This window comes from Vigna unguiculata, chromosome 1, assembly GCF_004118075.2.
Source record: "Vigna unguiculata cultivar IT97K-499-35 chromosome 1, ASM411807v1, whole genome shotgun sequence".
Classification (NCBI taxonomy): domain Eukaryota; kingdom Viridiplantae; phylum Streptophyta; class Magnoliopsida; order Fabales; family Fabaceae; genus Vigna; species Vigna unguiculata.
Window position 1 is genome coordinate 32,052,507 of NC_040279.1, and position 17,669 is coordinate 32,070,175.

Genomic DNA, 17,669 nt, shown 5'->3' on the forward strand with positions numbered 1-17,669 from the left:
CCTATTTTTGTTGTTTGTTCAATTTAGTCCTCGTTTTGGTAAAATCGCATTCAATTGAGTCTTTTTGGCAAACGGAGTTAAAATTGTTAACGGCACAGTGACACGGTGTCATTGTTTGGGCTACGTGTCAGTTTTTGGGCTGTGACATTGGCACAATGAACTTTTATGGCCGTTGGAAGTTTAAAAGTTAGGGAAATTGATTTGGGGAAGAAATTAGGGTTTGAGAGGTTTGAAGCAAAACTGTGGCTAATCCAGTTGGGGAAGAATCCAGTTGGTGATTCGAATTTGGCGTTTGAGAGGTATGTCTCATCACCATTCGTCTTCCTCCTCTTGTTGTAACAGTTGGGGGCAACCAAGTTGCGGTGGGTCTCATATTCGTGGTTACAAGGGTATGGGTTTAATCCCCATTTGCAAATGTGGAGAAGTTGCAGTGCTTCGAGTGGCAAGAACTTTGAAGAATAATGGTAGACAATTTTGGGGTTGTTCTAAGTTCAAGAGTGCTGCTTCCAGTGATAATGTGTGGTGTAACTACTTCAAGTGGTGTGATGAAGAATTTTGTGATGAAAGAGATGGTATTATAGCCCAGCAAAGGATGAAGATTTTTGAACTGGAGATTTTTGTGAGGGCTATGAAGAAAACGAATCAATTTTTCTTAGGATTAGTTATTGTTGTTGTTGTAATCTTTGTAGTCATGGTGCCAGTAATGTTAAAAATTCAATGTGTGTAGGTGAGGATGATGTTTTGTGGGTGTTGAAGTTATGAATGTAAAAAACCAGGGTTGTAAGTTATGAATGTTGTGTGTGTTGGTGATGAAGCAGGGTTGAGTAATGTGTATTTTGTTCTGCATGAATGAATCTTTATGTTGGTTTACGTTGTTTAATTCCATCCCAACTCTTGTTTAAAAAAGTCCATTTAAGTCCATATTTTCGTTTAAAATGTGCAATTTGGTCCCTATTTTAAGTTTAAATGTTCAATTTGGTCCCTATTTTATGTTTAAAATGTTTAATTTGGTCCTTGTTTTAAGTTTAAACTGTTGAATAGAGTCCCTGTTTTATAACACAACCTGTCAATCAGAAGTGCAAAATATACCAAAATATAATTGAATCCATATTGAACATACAAAATCTGCCAGTCACACAAGTCCAAATGCGAATCACAACTCCACTACTGGAGACCAATATTCATTCAAGTGCAATCAAAATCTGTTAAAGTCATGCAATTTAGATGTTAAACAAAAGTGTGCTGGACAAAAAAAGTTAACAAACAGAGTACCAATTACTACAAAATTACTACAAAACAGGCCTAAATGTCCAACCGCAATGTCGAAGCCTAACTAATGTTGTCTCCAATCGCAAAAACCCTAATTTTCCCCTTTCTGACCAACCCTAGTTTTCGCGATCTCTCGAATGCTCTCCACCCTCTCCAATGATAAATTTCAATTCTTCACTCAATTGATTGCTCTCCACAGTTATCACTTCTCGCTGCAGTAAAACCACATTTGATTGCCTAAGTTCATTGTGCTTGAAGGTTTAATTGTTTTTCACTTTACCATTTTTAACTTTTTAATTTATTTAACTTTTTTCCCCAATTTTTATTTAACGATACACTATGTCAATGTGTGCCATCACGTATTCAAAAAACTGACACGTAGTCCAAACAATTACACCATGTCATTGTGTCGTTAAAATTTTTAATTCCGTCTACCAAAAGGACTCAATTAAATGCGGTTTTACCAAAACGATGACCAAATTGAACAAACAACGAAAATATGGACCAAATTGAATAATTTTGATAAAAATAGGAACCAAATGTGTATTTAAACCATAAATATAAGATATTTAACAATTATAATTCTTTTTTATAAATGTTATTTTTAATTTAGTCTACATAAATATTTTTTAAGACTGTATTCTCAGAAAATACATCTTTACTTATTTTCGTCCCCTCAACTTATTATTTTTTTATTGTGATCTTTAAACACAACACTTTTCTTATTTTAATTTCTAATCATGTCATATGCCACATGACATTCTGAATGACGTTATTAAGTTTACAATTTTCCTATCGTATAAGTAATGGTGTCATCATGCTAGCGTCATCATCTTTGGATTTAAAATGAGTTAACAACATGCACTAAAAAACCAAATAAAAAATATATATGACCAAAGCATAGTATGGAACCAAAGAATTAATTAAGTTATTATTCAAATACAAATTTATATATATATATATATATATCATAGTTTTTACGTAATATACTGTTGTATATGTATTCATATTTTTATGTCATGTTAATTAAAATTATACTGGTTAATAAAATATTAAAATTAAAAAATATTATATGAATATTTATAAATATTAATTGTAGTTTAAAAATGTTACATAAATTTTCTATATTATAGAAAAAGTAGTTATATTAATGAAATTCATTTTTTTAATATAGTTACATTTTTATATAATTTGCATAATTCGTAGACGAATATAAATCACGAGTATTTTTTTTAAGAAAATGTTACGTAATATTGTATTGATAAAGTATCGTTTAAACATAATTTATACTGTATCCTATCATATCTTTGTTTTTTCTTTTATGTGAACACTTCGCATAATTATAATTTATTTTGGTTTTATTATTTCCTTTTTTATATCATTTTTTTATATTATATTACCAACTGAGTTATACAAATATAAAGGCCACTTGATAAGTTTTGATTTAAACGATATTAATGATTTAATTGGTGTTAGCTAAAAAAGATTAAATTAAACAAAATTAACAAAAATTGAAATCTATTTAAGTACACAAACAAAATTAGGAATAATTTAACAATGTAGTTTAACATATTTTATATATTTGCCATATTTTAAGATTATTAATTTTTACTATTATCATATAAATGTATTTATATTATTATTTTATTTTATTATTGTTATTAGTTTTTAATATTAAAATGAAAATTAATTTATATTATTATCATATTTATCTGGTTTAATTAGTCGGGTGATACCTAATTTTATTTACATGTGTCAGTTTGCCCTTCGCTTTTAAATACGTGTCAATTACGTTTTAATTCTTGACAAAATGTTTCAATTAGGTCACTAAAAAATGAATGATGTGTCACATGTCAATTTGTGTTTTTTTTTCATTTTATTTTTTTTCTTTTTTATTTTTTTTGAAAAAAAAAATTACCACGTGTTTGGTCTCTAGTGTGACACGTGACACTATTAGTGCCACGTAGTAAGATACTGTCATGTGTTAGTGTCATTGTCATTACCTAGTGTCATTGTCTTGATCTCAATTTAGTCCCACATATATCTCTTAGTTTCAATTTAGTGTCATTGTCTTATATCAATTTAGTGCTCCCGATATATCTATTTATTTCAATTTAGTCCTCACATATGTATTTTTAATTCAATTTAGTTCCAATTATATTTTAATTATATATTTTTTAAATTATACTAAAATATTTTAACCGCAAGAAAATATTTTAATTATATATATTTTAAATTATATTAAGATATTTTCAACAAAACTTTCATTAAAATGTTGGAGAAAGAAAACAAGCATGGTAGATAAAAAGTCAAATTTGAAACTTGAAGATAAAACAATAAGGCTTACACAATGAATATATTGGGAACTTGAAGATAAAAGTTAGAGGATCAAATATCATCGTGAAGAATGACCATAAGAGTATTTTTTTTTTTATTGTGTGTGTGTGTGTGTTTTTTTTTATATTTACAATTGTTAGGTGGGTCACCAATTTATTGGTCCTACTAATTTAATTAAGAAAAATAAAATAGGTAATTTTTTTTATGAACTCCAAACTCATTATGTAATTTAAAATATGCAATCCTTGCATGAGATTTAAAGAGATGAAATAGAGTGGGAGACATAGTGATATAAATTGTGAGTGTTTTTTGTGAGAGAAAAAAACATGAGATAGAGAGAGAGAATGAAGAAGAAGAAAAAGAAAGAAATAACAACTAATTTATTATGTTCCCTCTGTTATTTATTTAAGTATCCATTGGAGTTTGTTATGTATCTTGTTGGTGAAGAAAATAATGTTCTATTGATCATTGGAAGTTCTAAGAGAATTTATTTTGTATCAATTAGTTATTATTGGTCGAAGATTTTACTGCAGGTCCAATGATTTTTTCCTCATAGTGAGATTTTTTCAGGTTGAAAGTTTTTGGTGTGTGCTAGTTCCTCTATTCTTTGTTTATACATTTTATTATTTTGTGTATTATTTATTTATGAAAGATTTGATATGTGTTTTGGTTCTCTTTGTTTATATGTTGATTTGTTATCTTTCCAACATCAATGATGTAATTGGAATAAAAGATTTAATTATTTTACTAATTTGTTAATTTTTTTAGAGTCATAATACTTTTTTATATATTTTGAATTGTAATTATTAAAAATATATTTTATTGAATTTTGAAATTATAAATATAGTGAAAAAAAATAATTAAATATTTAAATTACGACATTTGAAAATAATAACATTTATAAATATCGTAATATAATATGAATTATGACATTTTCAAGTATTGTTATTTTTATTATATTTATTTTTAAAAGTAAATAATATCGTTTTTGTCTCTCACTAGTTACTTCTTTAAAGTGACACTTTATTTAAGGTATAAAGAAACGTTTGTTGTGATGTTTAACTTCAAAATAATATATATATATATATATATATATATATATTATGGCAACAAAAATTAGGATATTTTAAAAAAAATGTGAATAATATAAAAAATAAACACCGTTACGCTATTTTATTAATGACTATTTAACATTGATTGGTTGTGGATCGAAGAGATAAACTTTTATATTACTTTATGCACCTTTTATGCAAAATAATGTTTTGAAATAAAACATGAAAATGTCAACTTGTTTTGTGAAATTGATTGTTTTGGAGATGAAACTATTTTTTTCTTCATACTTCATTATCGTGCACATATTAATTTTATTTTTTAAGAGATTTTGGAAATATGTGCTAGTTTTGGCAAAAGTATTAATTTAAAATATACAAAAAGATTCATAGTGTAGAATGTAAAATCTTTAAGGAATTTGATTAGAACTTTTGATGTCAATACTTCAACTGGCTTGTGTTTAAAATTTCTGTAAGGTGAAACCTGATTTATTTGATATTCGAATTTGTTAATAAACTTTTATTAACATATCTGCAACTTAAAAATAAACAAATATTTATATTTTTCAAGGAAATTATACAATTTATTTTACCTTTGTAACTATTACTATTAAGTCTTTCTCAAAATCTTATTTAAATTCATTAAATTACTCAAATATTATATTAACATATCATAAATCATCTACTATTTAGTTTAACTATCATTATTTTGTTTATTTTAAAATACAAAAGTATCCTTTTCATTTATAATAATTAAATAATTCAAATCAGATAAAAATGAGGTAAATCATGACATAAAAAATCTGCAGTCATTTTCTTTCTAATGTCTCACATGTAGAGTGAATATTTTGTTTCTCAATTAACAACATAATTACCAATAAATCCAAAAAATAAGGATTTTTTAAAGTAATGTTGAATTATCTTTAGATTGAATTAAAATCAATTAATTATTCTAAAATTATTAATATTGAAAAAATATTTGAAAGTTAAATTTGAAAGTTAAAACATTTTTTATATGTTAAAATATTTAATTACAATTTAAAGCAATTCAATTCAATTTTTGCAAAAAAATAAATTAATTAATTAATCTAAACGTGTACGTAAATTAGGGGTTTTGATACTCAAAATCAAATATTAAACTAAATACATTATAAACCCAATGTAAATTAAATTAATTTACATGAAAATTCTAAGGTGTTAAGTGAATTCATATACTAAATATATTAATTTGTGTACATAAATTTATTTACATACGACTTAATTTAAATTCATCTCTCACAAAAATACCATGGAGTACACGTACATACATAAATAAATAAATAAATATATATATATATATATATATATATATATTTATTTATTTATATATATACGAGCTAAAGCTATCACCTTGTGACTCGGAACGAAAATATCCAATATATAAATGCAACTTGTTTCTTTGGGCTTTAGCAGCTGTTTATCTTATTCTTCTCGTCTCATTCTTGCAAAACCTAAATTCTCCGCGGCTCAATATTCTTGTACTCCTCTGCAATCTCTTCTCTCACCCATCATGTAAGTGTATTTGACCGTTAATCTCAACAACTTACAGCCCTAATTTTTTCAACGTTACTCTCTGTTTCATCTCTCTCACTGTAGTTTCTAGGGCTTTTCTTTTATATATTTCTGCTCGATATCGTCCGTCAGGACGCCGATTTGAAGTTTGTTTTTAATTTTTGAGACTCTGGAATTTGTTCAATTGTTAAACATTGTCTTTTTATGTTCATTCTGAAAGGCAATTTTCTGTTTAGTTTTCGTGAATTTCAATTTCTGCCGAATACGGGACGGACGGTTAATTATTCAAACTGAGTGATTTTTTTATTTTTTATTTTTTGCAGAAAACATTTCTCATGGCCGAGCACGGTTTTGATGGTCATGATGAAGGATATGTACCGGAGGACCCTAATTTTCCTCATAATCACTCCGATGAACATGATGTAGGGACTGTTATTGATGGCTCTGGATTTCCTCATCTGCTGCCTGATGAACATGATGCAGTGGATTTGGTGGAGGATACCGATTTTCCTCAAAATCATTTTGATGAACATGAACATGATGCTGGAGGTTTGCCCGGAGACACGGACTCTCCTCAGCAGGAGCATGTTGAGGAAGACCATGGTGCTGGAGAAATGTCTGAGAATTTTGATTCTTTGCCGGTAGAGGGATCCGAGGCCGTTTTGAAAGGGAGTGAAATAAAAAAGTGGCCCGGGTGGCCTGGAGAGAATGTCTTCAGGATGTTGGTTCCAGTGCAAAAGGTCGGCAGTATTATTGGCCGAAAGGGTGAGTTTATAAAGAAGATTACAGAAGAGACTAAGGCGCGAATTAAAATTCTTGATGGTCCGCCTGGAATCTCAGAAAGAGCAGTAAGTTTCAATTTCTGGTTATTTTATGCATTGAAGGATAACATTGCACATGTATGAATGTCTGTTTGAAGAATATCATACTTGTTTATTTTGCTGATCATCTTGGTACATTGAAAACAATTAACTCTATTTTGACCGTCATAATGGTTACTTAGAACTAGTGTGGCTTATATTTAAATTGGGAATTATGTAATACTGTAGGGAAGACTTTTACATAGTCAAACAAACTTATTATGTAATTGACTTGAAAAATTAATGACGTGTCATGATAAAACATGTAAGATATTTACAATGGAGTAATTTTATTTAAAAAAAAATAGAGTTGCAAACGGAGTGGATCAAAAAGTATCCAAGTGAAGCAAAATACAATACATAATAATAAAACTGGTTAAATATACACAAGAAAAGGAGATGTCTTTTGTCTCGGTAACCAAATGGATATGTGCAGGTTGTCAAGCAAATATGAGTGATCAAAGTGGCTTCAAATCGAAGTGCCAAAGTTCAAGTTGCAGGGAACAACAATGAGCATGTCAAGTGTCTATGTTAACAATCAGAAATAGTTTGTGCAGACTTTGATGGCAAGAGGCTTTCACTGTACCTGGTAACTTCAGAACTCAGGTCGATTGGTGTCTTGCCACACTCCGTGAAACTATTTCCTTGAAGAACACCTAAACTCAATAAAAAGATAATACAGCAGAAACTATTAGATGAAGTCAGGACTCAGGAGATAATGTGATTGACATCTGTAAATCTGAAATTTGTCTTGATTCATCCATCAATTAGTTGGGTGACAGCTGCCTTGAACTGGAATTGGTTGCTAATCCATTGAAACAGAGATTCACAGTGTGAAAGGAATTGAAAATGAAATTAAAACCCAATGGTTTTTTGTTGCTATTACTACAATTTTGATGGACAAATATGTTTTTTGAACATTGAATGGATCAATTTAATTGTTTGCTTTAAAATACGAAATGAATGTCTTTCATATTTTTGAGATCTTATAGTCTTGTATTTTGTGTTACTGAATTTTCTTTCTTTGATGTTTGTGATAGGTAATGGTTTCTGCAAAAGAAGAGCCAGATCGGCCCATACCACCTGCTGTTGACGGTTTGTTAAGGGTTCATAAGCAAGTTATCAATGTTGACCGTGAACTTACAGATAGCGCTTTGACTGCTGGACGATCAGTTGTTACCAGGCTTCTAGTGGCAGATACTCAAGCAGGAAGCTTGATTGGGAAGCAGGGATCAACGATAAAATCCATTCAAGATGGTTCTGGTTGCACCATACGAGTTCTTGGTTCAGGTTTGCTCACAGCTGTTGTATATTATTTTAGGGTATTCTTGCTTGTGTTTGCATCTAATTATTTATAAATATTGCTTTTAATTACTTTTTGCCCTAGGTTTCATTTGGGTCTTTCTAGACATATTATACCAAATTGCATATGCTGTCACTAGATCGACCCATTACACTTGTACTGGTTTTTGTATCAGCTGTTCTTATTTGTTTTTGAAGATTCTGTTCCAGTCAAATGCTGCATTTTTTATTAGTTTTTTTCTTGATGAGCAATTACACAAGAAAAATGATTTAGCCTATTTTGAATGAAAAGTACTGGACTGTTCTTTTAAATCTCTTATTGTTGTGTGCCTGGATATTGGGAATTTCTATTATGGACTAATATATTATTTATGCTTAAACAGAACACCTGCCAGTATTTGCTCTGCGAGATGATAGTATTGTTGAAATTCAAGGGGATTCTACTGGTGTTCACAAGGCCATTGAACTTATTGCAGTTCATTTACGCAAGTTCTTGGTTGACCGCAGTATAGTTGGAGTTTTCGAGACACAGGCAAGTCTCCCTGTTTTTAAATTATTTTTCAATGTTAAAGATCTGAATTCAGAAATAGCTTCAAGGTTTCTTTCCTGCCTCTTGTCTTTATTTCGTCAATGTTGAGTGTTTTGCAATGTTATAATATTCTTTATTGTATAAGTTTCTTTGGATACCATTCTCTGGGTAAATTTTTCCCTTCCAAACTTCAGATGCAAACATCAGATGTCAGAGCTAACCAGAATGGACCACCACATCAAAATTGGGGTCCTCCTCCGCAAGGGTTTCCTGCTGGTGGTGGTGGTGGAGGACCTGCTTTTGCACCCAATCAACAGTATATGCCACCTACACATCACTATGATAGTTATTACCCACCCACTACTGAGTTGCCTCCCATGGATAAGCACCTTCATCAAGGTCCACCACCTGCCTATGCAAGGGATGCTTCTGTTGGAATTCATTCATCAAGTGCGCAACCACAACAATCTCTTGTAACTAAGGTGTTGTCTTTTGCCTAACTTGAGGATGCTTGTAGAGAATATCACTCGCTTTTGAAACCCTTTTGTTTTTTATCTCAAATGATGTAATTTTCTGTATACTGTGCAGGTCACGCAGCACATGCAAATTCCTCTTTCATATGCAGATGCTGTTATTGGAGCATCTGGCACTAATATCAGTTATATTCGTCGTGCTAGTGGAGCAAGTATTACAATTCAGGAAACAAGGGGTGTTCCAGGGGAGATGACTGTCGAGATGAGTGGAACTTCTTCTCAAATACAGGCAGCCCAACAGCTGGTTCAGGTATTTGTTCACATCTTGTATTCTGCTTTTTACCTGTATTGGCAAATGTTCAAACTTTATGTGGCACTCCTCGATATGTGGGCTGTTGTTGATTCGAATTTGAGTTATTAAATGATTTTAACACTGTCAAACATTACACCCTTGTACTGGTAGCCCCACTTCGCTGTTGCCAATGTGTCCACGATTGGCAATTTATTGGCCTTACTATCCGCTACAATTCGAAGTCCTACTGGTGAAACTCCTTTTTAGTTGTGATGTTTGTTGAATCTAAAACAATAGTTTGACAAATTTTGGGCAAGGAAGAGATGATTAATGGGGGCATCTGTATACTGAATCCACGTCTATAAAGAGTAACGACTCCTGTCGTTATTGGACAATTCTTGCTGTAAAACTTATTAATTAATTTCAAATGCTGAAATCATTAGTTTGACCAATCCCTTGCATATATCTGTGATTCCTGCCCATTGATTTTATACTCAAATACACCGAAAATGACTGTAATTATCATATTCATTTTTATGGCCTTTCTTAATACATTTTCCCCGCATTTTAATGATGGTATTGACATTGAAGATACAACTAATTAGAACATATAGTTACAGAATATGGAGCAGTTACTGGAATGGTGTTTTTTTAATGGTTTAGTTTCTCTGAAATGCTCACATTCTATATCTTCTGATGCAGAATTTCATGGCTGAAGCTGCAAATGCGACGCAGGATCCACTGGGTGGATCAGTTAGCCAAGGTTACAGTGCCTATCCAACTAATGCTCCGGTTTACGCATCTCCCCCGTCTAGCACTGGTGCTCATACAGGCCACGTGCCTTCTGCAGATTATGGGCCCGTATATGGCACTAATTATGGGTATTGATATGGTTTCTTTTATTTTGCTTGAGGAGAGCTATTTGTAAACTGTAAACTTTACGTCCAGTTATACTATGGGGTATAATTTCTAGATTATGCTGTACTAGATTTTTTTTCTCATTTTTTCTGGGTAGATGATTATTATACTGTTAGTCCTCTTGTTTTTGTTGGGTATTTCACATTGATTATTATTATTATTATTATAAATGATTTGATATTTCTAGCCTATGCTGAACAAGTTTATGGAATATATGTTATCTTATTAGATTTTTGCTTGAATAGTTTTTCCCCCCAATATTTGTATAGTCTATTCGATGAGATTTATTAATTTTTTATCTTCAATTTAGTTTTTATTTTATTTAAAAAGATTAGTGTTCAAAGGTGATCACGTGGTTTGTTTTTTCTAAGTGTATTTTTTTCTGGATTTTTTTGTTTCTTCTTCTGCCTTCACCTTTCATCTTTTAGTTTTTTTTGTCTCCATCTTTGTCATCACTCCAATCAGATGTTCATCAATCACAAGGAGGCATCCGCATCCTTTATTTGTCAGTGTCACAAGTTGATCCATAATTAGGGAAAAACAAATGTAGATGTGAAGGACTTCGAAGATTAGATTCTTCCCAATCTTGTGGGATGGTTCGTCCTACTCCTTGATGAGATTCCTTGCCTCCATGAGCGTATGGCCAGTGTCCTTGAAAACTATCTAAATGGCGGTGGATGTGAGAGGCTGAACGGGTGGAACTCTATCTGGAGACGCAAATGCATGACCATACCGCATGCTGTGGCCAGCGCGTTATATCTTCAATGGAGGTGAGTGCGATGAGGAGTGCACTCTTCAGCCATGTACAAGGTACGAGGAAAAAACTGAAAGGTTAAGGAATCATAATGAAGACGGAGGAAGAAGAGAAAGCAAACCAAAAAAAGTTAAAAGCTTAAAATTAGTTAAAGAATCCTTGGATCTTTTTAAATAAAATAAAAATTGAATTGAGGAAAAAGAAAATTAAAGAATAACTAGATTTTACCTACGAATATTTATAATAAGTAATAATGAATTCTCTTGTAATGATTGTTTTCTATGCTATCTTTTACATTTGTGGTGTATACTACCTTTTCCCCTAAGAAGGTATTAAGAATATGACCTCTAATGTAAAACTAAGTTGGTTATTCAATGTAACTTGTACATTTAATTTTAGACACATCCGGAAAAAAATTGATTTTTTTGGTGCTTATGGGTTATCCAATTTCATGCATTAACTTGTGCAAGGGTAAAAACCTTCTTTGCATCTATCCTATGATCCCTTAAAATAATATATTTCTTTGAAGCCATATGTTCCAAATAATAGCATCCAATGTACATCTCCAAATTTTGTTGTCCTTGTTGCTGATACAGCTTATTTCAAAGTTATAGAAATGATATTGACTTCTTTATGTTGTTTAGTACTATTACCTATAGCATAGGTTCCATACCCTCACTACTACTTGAGTAGAAGAAGGGGTGACTTTCTGATTTTGCACAGGAGTCATTCATGATACATGAAGAACTCTACTACCTACCCATCTATTGTGTAGATTGTCACACGTTATCACTCTGCTCAGTGTCACTCTCCACAGAAGATGTACTAAAGGGAAGGTCTTGAATTTGCATATCAATTCATAGAAATTGGATTCCTCCATGTTGGTTTCTACTTGGGATTTCTAACATGCCGATTTGAGTGCGTATATACATTGGTGTTTCATTAAAATTTGCGGTTTTTTACATATCTGGATAAATTTGTCCAAATGTTTCAAAACTAGACAAGTTAAAAAATAATTACGTCATAGGATAACGTCTTTAATTTTAAATATACAGAAAGTGTTAGTCATGTTTGGACCGAAGTCATGTATTCTAAATTATTTAAGCTGGTGCAGTAGTTTCCATGCTTTGCAAGATGTATTCAAAGTCCTGGTTAAACATAAAACTAAATCACAACTTTAGTTAAGTGCTATATTATTTATTTATAATATAGTTATAATTGTTATGTAAGTATTATTTTTCTTTATGTTTTTGTCATATATCAGTGATAATTATTTATAAGCAGTCAACAAAGATTAAATGAAAGCAGATGCGTCATAAGCAGTTATTCATCACACTTTCAAGCTTAAAAGCTACACGTGGAGATATGAGCGATTCCTGGCCACAAGTTGGAAAGAAAATTGGGATGTTTGATGAATTTGGCTATATTTTATCTTTGAAGTGTTGTAATTGAAAACATTAGCATGATGTCTGAAGTGTTTAGGAAGAAGTAATAGGAAAAGGAATTTTAAAATATTTTATAAATTTATCCATTCTACTACTTCATTTAATTTTTATTTTATAAAATATTTCTACTACTTCATCTTTTTCTACGAAACTGATCAAGAGTGGTCCTGGGTCAAATAAATAAGAACGGTATTTCTTTTCAGGAATCCACGTCCACATCCTTGAGACAAATGTCACCAAGGTTCCTTCTCTACTCCAATTCAACTATACAATACTATATTTATATCGAACTCTTTTCCACCTATACTAAATACATCAAAATCAAATTCCACTGCTCTTTTTCTTCTTCACTCGTCTTTCTCCAAACGATTATTCATATTCATATTATAAGAACACAAAAACAAGTGAAACACAAACCTCAAATTCAAATCCCAAACATAGGACTAGTAATATAATGAAGAAATGATGTGGTCTAAATGCAAGAAGTTGGGTATTAATTTGAGGTTTCCCTCTCAATGATCTTGACAGGAAAACCACCTTCCATCTGGGAGGAGAGGAAGGAAATGAAGTTGGGCTCCACCCCTTCGGCCACCGTGGGAACAACCGCGAACCGCCGCAGAATCCCAGCCACCACACTCTGCATCTGCATAAAAGCCATATCCTTCCCCAAACACATTCTGGGACCAGCTTGAAACACAGGATAAGTGAAAGAATCTTTTGCTACAAACTTCCACTTTCCGGATTCAAGCTTCTCCAACCACCTCTCTGGCTTAAACTCCGCCCAATCCTCACCCCAAATACTCTCCAACCTCCCCATGGCGTACACGTGATACGTCACCAGCGTCCCCTTCTTCACCACCGTCCCATCTGGCAAGACGTCATCCTCCACTGCTTCCTTGGTGTCCATGGGCACCGGTGGGTACAGCCTCATGCTCTCGCACAGCGCTGCATGCGTGTAAAGCATGTGCTTCACCTCATCGTACACCGGAGCCTCCGATTTCTCCATTATCTCCTTCACAATCTCCTTCTCCACTCGAGGGTTCTTCGACAGCAGCCAGAAGAACCACGTCAGCGCTGCTGACGTGGTATCCTTCCCCGCCAATATGAAGCTTATGACTATGTCTGTCACAAAGTCTTCATCAGAGTGCCCTGAACTCAAGAACCGCGAAAGCATGTCAACCGATTCGAGCGATTCTTTCTCCTTCAGCTCCCTCTTCTTCTCTCTCACTATGTTCTTCGCGAACTCGTGCACTTCTTTCACTGCAATTCGCAACCGCTTTTCCGAACCTATGTTCAATGCCCTCTTCACTTTCCACACAAACGGAAACAGTTCGCGGAACCGTTTGCTGCTTATCTCCGTCGCTTCTTCGTACGCCACCGCGAACTTGCTCCGTTCACCTGACGACGCCAGGTACTCCGCGTCGAAGCCAAAAGCGATTTTGCAGATGTTATCGAAGGCGAAGCGTTGGAGGATATCTTGGAAATCAAGGGTCTGGTCCTGTTGTGCCGCTGAAGCCATGATGGGGAGGAGGTGGTCGGAGAGTTCGGCATCCACCACGTGTTCAACAAACTTGCGGAGAGACTTTGTGTTGAATTCGTGGCTGGCGACTTGCCTTTGGAACTTCCACGTGTTGCCGTCGGCGTTGAAGATTCCGGTGCCGAGGAAATCGGAGAGGGTGTTGATAAAGGAATAGCCCTTTTGGTAGTTGGAGAAGCGGGTCTTGAGAATGTGCTCCACGGTAGCGGGGTTACCAGTGAAGACTTGGAGGCGGCCCAGTGGGCGGCGGAAGGTGAAGGTGGCGGCGGGTGAGATTTGGACTACATCGGATAGCCACTGAATACGGCGGTTGCCGATGCGTTTGAGGGCTAAGTAGGAGCCAATGAGTGGGTATGATTTTGGGATAGTAACGGGTTGTTTGGTTGGAGCAGCCTCTTTGTTATCGTTACGTGAGGAGGAGAAGAAGAAGAAGATGAGGGGAAGAACGAGAGAGAGGAAGAGGAAGAGAGGAGCTATATGCTCCAGACTCAGAGGAATCTCAATCATTTTCGAAAGTTTTGTGACTGCGAAATCCGAATTTGGTGTGAACTTTTGAGTGTGTACTAGATTGATCTTGAATCGTAATTTGTTTGATATGTTTGTGTTGAAGATTTGTGTATATATAGTGAATGATGGGTCGGACAGCGAAAGAGGCGAAAGAGGGAAGGCGTGGAGAAAATGTAATGAACAAGTCCTCATGGGTGATGTCTGCATTTTTGTCAGCTTTCTGATATTTTCATTGAACCAATAATGTTTTCTATTTAATTATCAAAGTTTAACTTGGATCCTCGAGAAAACATCTATTTATTTAAATTATTATGTTTATTCTTTAATTGATATTTAACATATGTCGTTTCTTTACCTTCAGCACAGTGTGAAACGTATTTTAATTTAATAAATAAGGAAATAGTATAATTAAGAAAGATAATATCATAAACTTAAACAAAATAATTAATTTATGAAGTAATTAATTTAAAAGAAATTATTATACGCTCAAAATAAGAATCGATAATATATTAGAAAATTGAAAGTTATTTAGGGTGTGTTCTTTTGAGTGGAAGGGTTTGAGGAAAAGGAAAATAATTAATTTGAGTGAATTAGAAGGTGAAGATTATGTTATTTTTTTTAAAGGATTTGGAGATGTTAATGGAGTGAATTTGAGAGTAAATTTTATAAAAGTTTGTGAAGGATTGAATGGATGTGACTAATAAAAAATAAAATTTAATTGATAAAAAAATTAGATTACCAAATTGTCTTTGATATTAATAGTATTATAAAATGATAATTAGATAAACTGTAATTAATTTTAATTTTTTTTTGTAATAATTAAAAATATTAATGATATTTATTAATAATATTAATTATGATTATTATTATTATTAATATTATTTGTTATTATTAATATAATAATAATAATAAATAATAATTAGTTATTTTATTTTCATAAAAATTAAATTCTTTTTAGTCAAATTAAAACCTTACAAGTCTTTTTTTCGATAGAAATGATGACCATATTGCAATTTTATGTGAAAAAAGAAAAACTAAATAGTGAAATAAAAAATATAAGCATGGTCAACTGAAATTTACATTTATGTAAGAACAAAGGTATTATTGTAAATATAAATAAATCACTCTAAATCTCTTTAGTACATGAGAGATGGAAAAAAATTAAAATCTCTCTATCCCGTTCCTTTCCTCACTCAGAAAACTACCGAAAAAATCCACTATTTAAAGCATAAATTCATCCTTCTATTTCTCTATGAATAGTAAAATCCATAGAAAAGAAAAGGCCTTAGGCTTAACTATTCTAAACTACTTTGCACATTTGGCTTTGAAAAGTCGAGGGGGATGAATGAACTTTTTAGTTTTCTTGGGTTTGACCACATGAACTACTTTCTGTTTGGCGTAAGCAAAATCGTCACTTTTTATGTTTCTTCTTAATGTGATAATTGTCTGTCTTTAAAGTTTGACAAGACTGGCTACACCTTAAACACACGTTCATTTCTTTACGTAAGCAAGATCGTCACGTTTATGTTTTTTAGATAATGATATTTTATTTTTTTTAAATTTATTATTCTGATTATTCTTAAATTATTATATTACATTATTAAAAAATATATTAAATTAAATAGTTAAAAGTTAATTGGAATTGTAAATTAAAAATGGATAAAATAAAATAAAATATCATTATTTATTTTTAACAATTTTTAACATTCTATCTCATGTATGTTTATGGAGACTTTTAGAGAGTTATCAAAACAAATAATTCAGTCAGATTCGCTTTGATTCACTATGGGTTGATTATGTAGTGAGTCAATCTAATCTAACTCATTTATTAGCGAATCAAACAAAAAAAATTAAACTTAATCCGACTCACCACGAGTTGGTGGGTTAAACGGACTGACTCACAGACTCACTAAATTAAAAAAAAAATTATTTTTTTCGTCAAAACTAAATTATAATTCTAATTAAAATTCAAATAAACTTTAATATAATCCAAATACAAACGAAAATAACAAAAATACAAATTATCTATGTGTTGGTTAAAAAACATACCTAACATTACCTAAACATAAAGTCCAACTTAACAAAAAAATACTTGTGTGACCATTTATTTGTGGGTTGGTGAGTCATCTGACTTACTACGGATTCAACCTGGATGAGCTAGCCGGATTCTAGGTGGGCCTGATAAATTATAAAAAAATTTCAACTCAATCCAGCTCGAATCGGTGGTGGGTCAGATTGACTCGCAGATTCCAACCCATTTTTACATTTATAAGTTTTATACGCGTTTGTATTTACTGTTTTAAGGGAAAAGCAAAGATGCATTTGTAATATATATATATATATATATATATATATATATATATATATATATATATATATATATATATATATATATAACCAGCAATTACATACAAAAAAAAATGAAAATTAGTTGTAAAAATATCAATTACTTTTTTTTTGTCTACTCTAAGTTTATGTCGAATTTGTGAAATGTTATATCATACATATACATCATTCATAATACATTATATTACGTTTAACATAATATAATTAATTATATAATATAATTTAATGTATAATAATAGTAATAAAATCATAAAATAATAATAATATATAAGTAAGGTAAATAAATAATAAATAATATTAATAACAAAATAAGTAAAACTGATAAAATAATATTATATTAATTATATTTAATTAATTTTAACTTATAGTAAGAAAAGTAATTTAATTATTTTACAATTATATATTTTTATGAGTTTTTAAAAAAATATTATATAAATTAAATAACTCACAAACTTGAAACTTTTTTTTCTTAAATTCATACAACTTCACTTTCCTTTCTC

General features: G+C 31.6%; 2 protein-coding genes across 2 annotated transcripts; one reads left to right on the forward strand and one right to left on the reverse strand.

Moving 5' to 3' along the window:
- The first annotated feature begins 6,064 nt into the window (after positions 1–6,064).
- LOC114193757 (flowering locus K homology domain-like) lies at positions 6,065–10,771 on the forward strand. Its single transcript, XM_028083686.1, has 7 exons — positions 6,065–6,206; positions 6,530–7,054; positions 8,107–8,356; positions 8,752–8,900; positions 9,092–9,379; positions 9,486–9,680; positions 10,365–10,771. The coding sequence occupies exons 2-7, from the start codon at positions 6,542–6,544 to the stop codon at positions 10,548–10,550; spliced, it is 1,581 nt and encodes a 526-aa protein (XP_027939487.1). The 5' UTR covers positions 6,065–6,206; positions 6,530–6,541; the 3' UTR covers positions 10,551–10,771.
- Positions 10,772–12,951: 2,180 nt separating this feature from the next.
- LOC114193753 (cytochrome P450 94A1-like) lies at positions 12,952–15,061 on the reverse strand. Its single transcript, XM_028083671.1, has one exon. It carries the CDS (start codon positions 15,028–15,030, stop codon positions 13,273–13,275), a length of 1,758 nt encoding a protein of 585 aa, XP_027939472.1. The 5' UTR covers positions 15,031–15,061; the 3' UTR covers positions 12,952–13,272.
- Between the last annotated feature and the right edge of the window lie 2,608 nt (positions 15,062–17,669).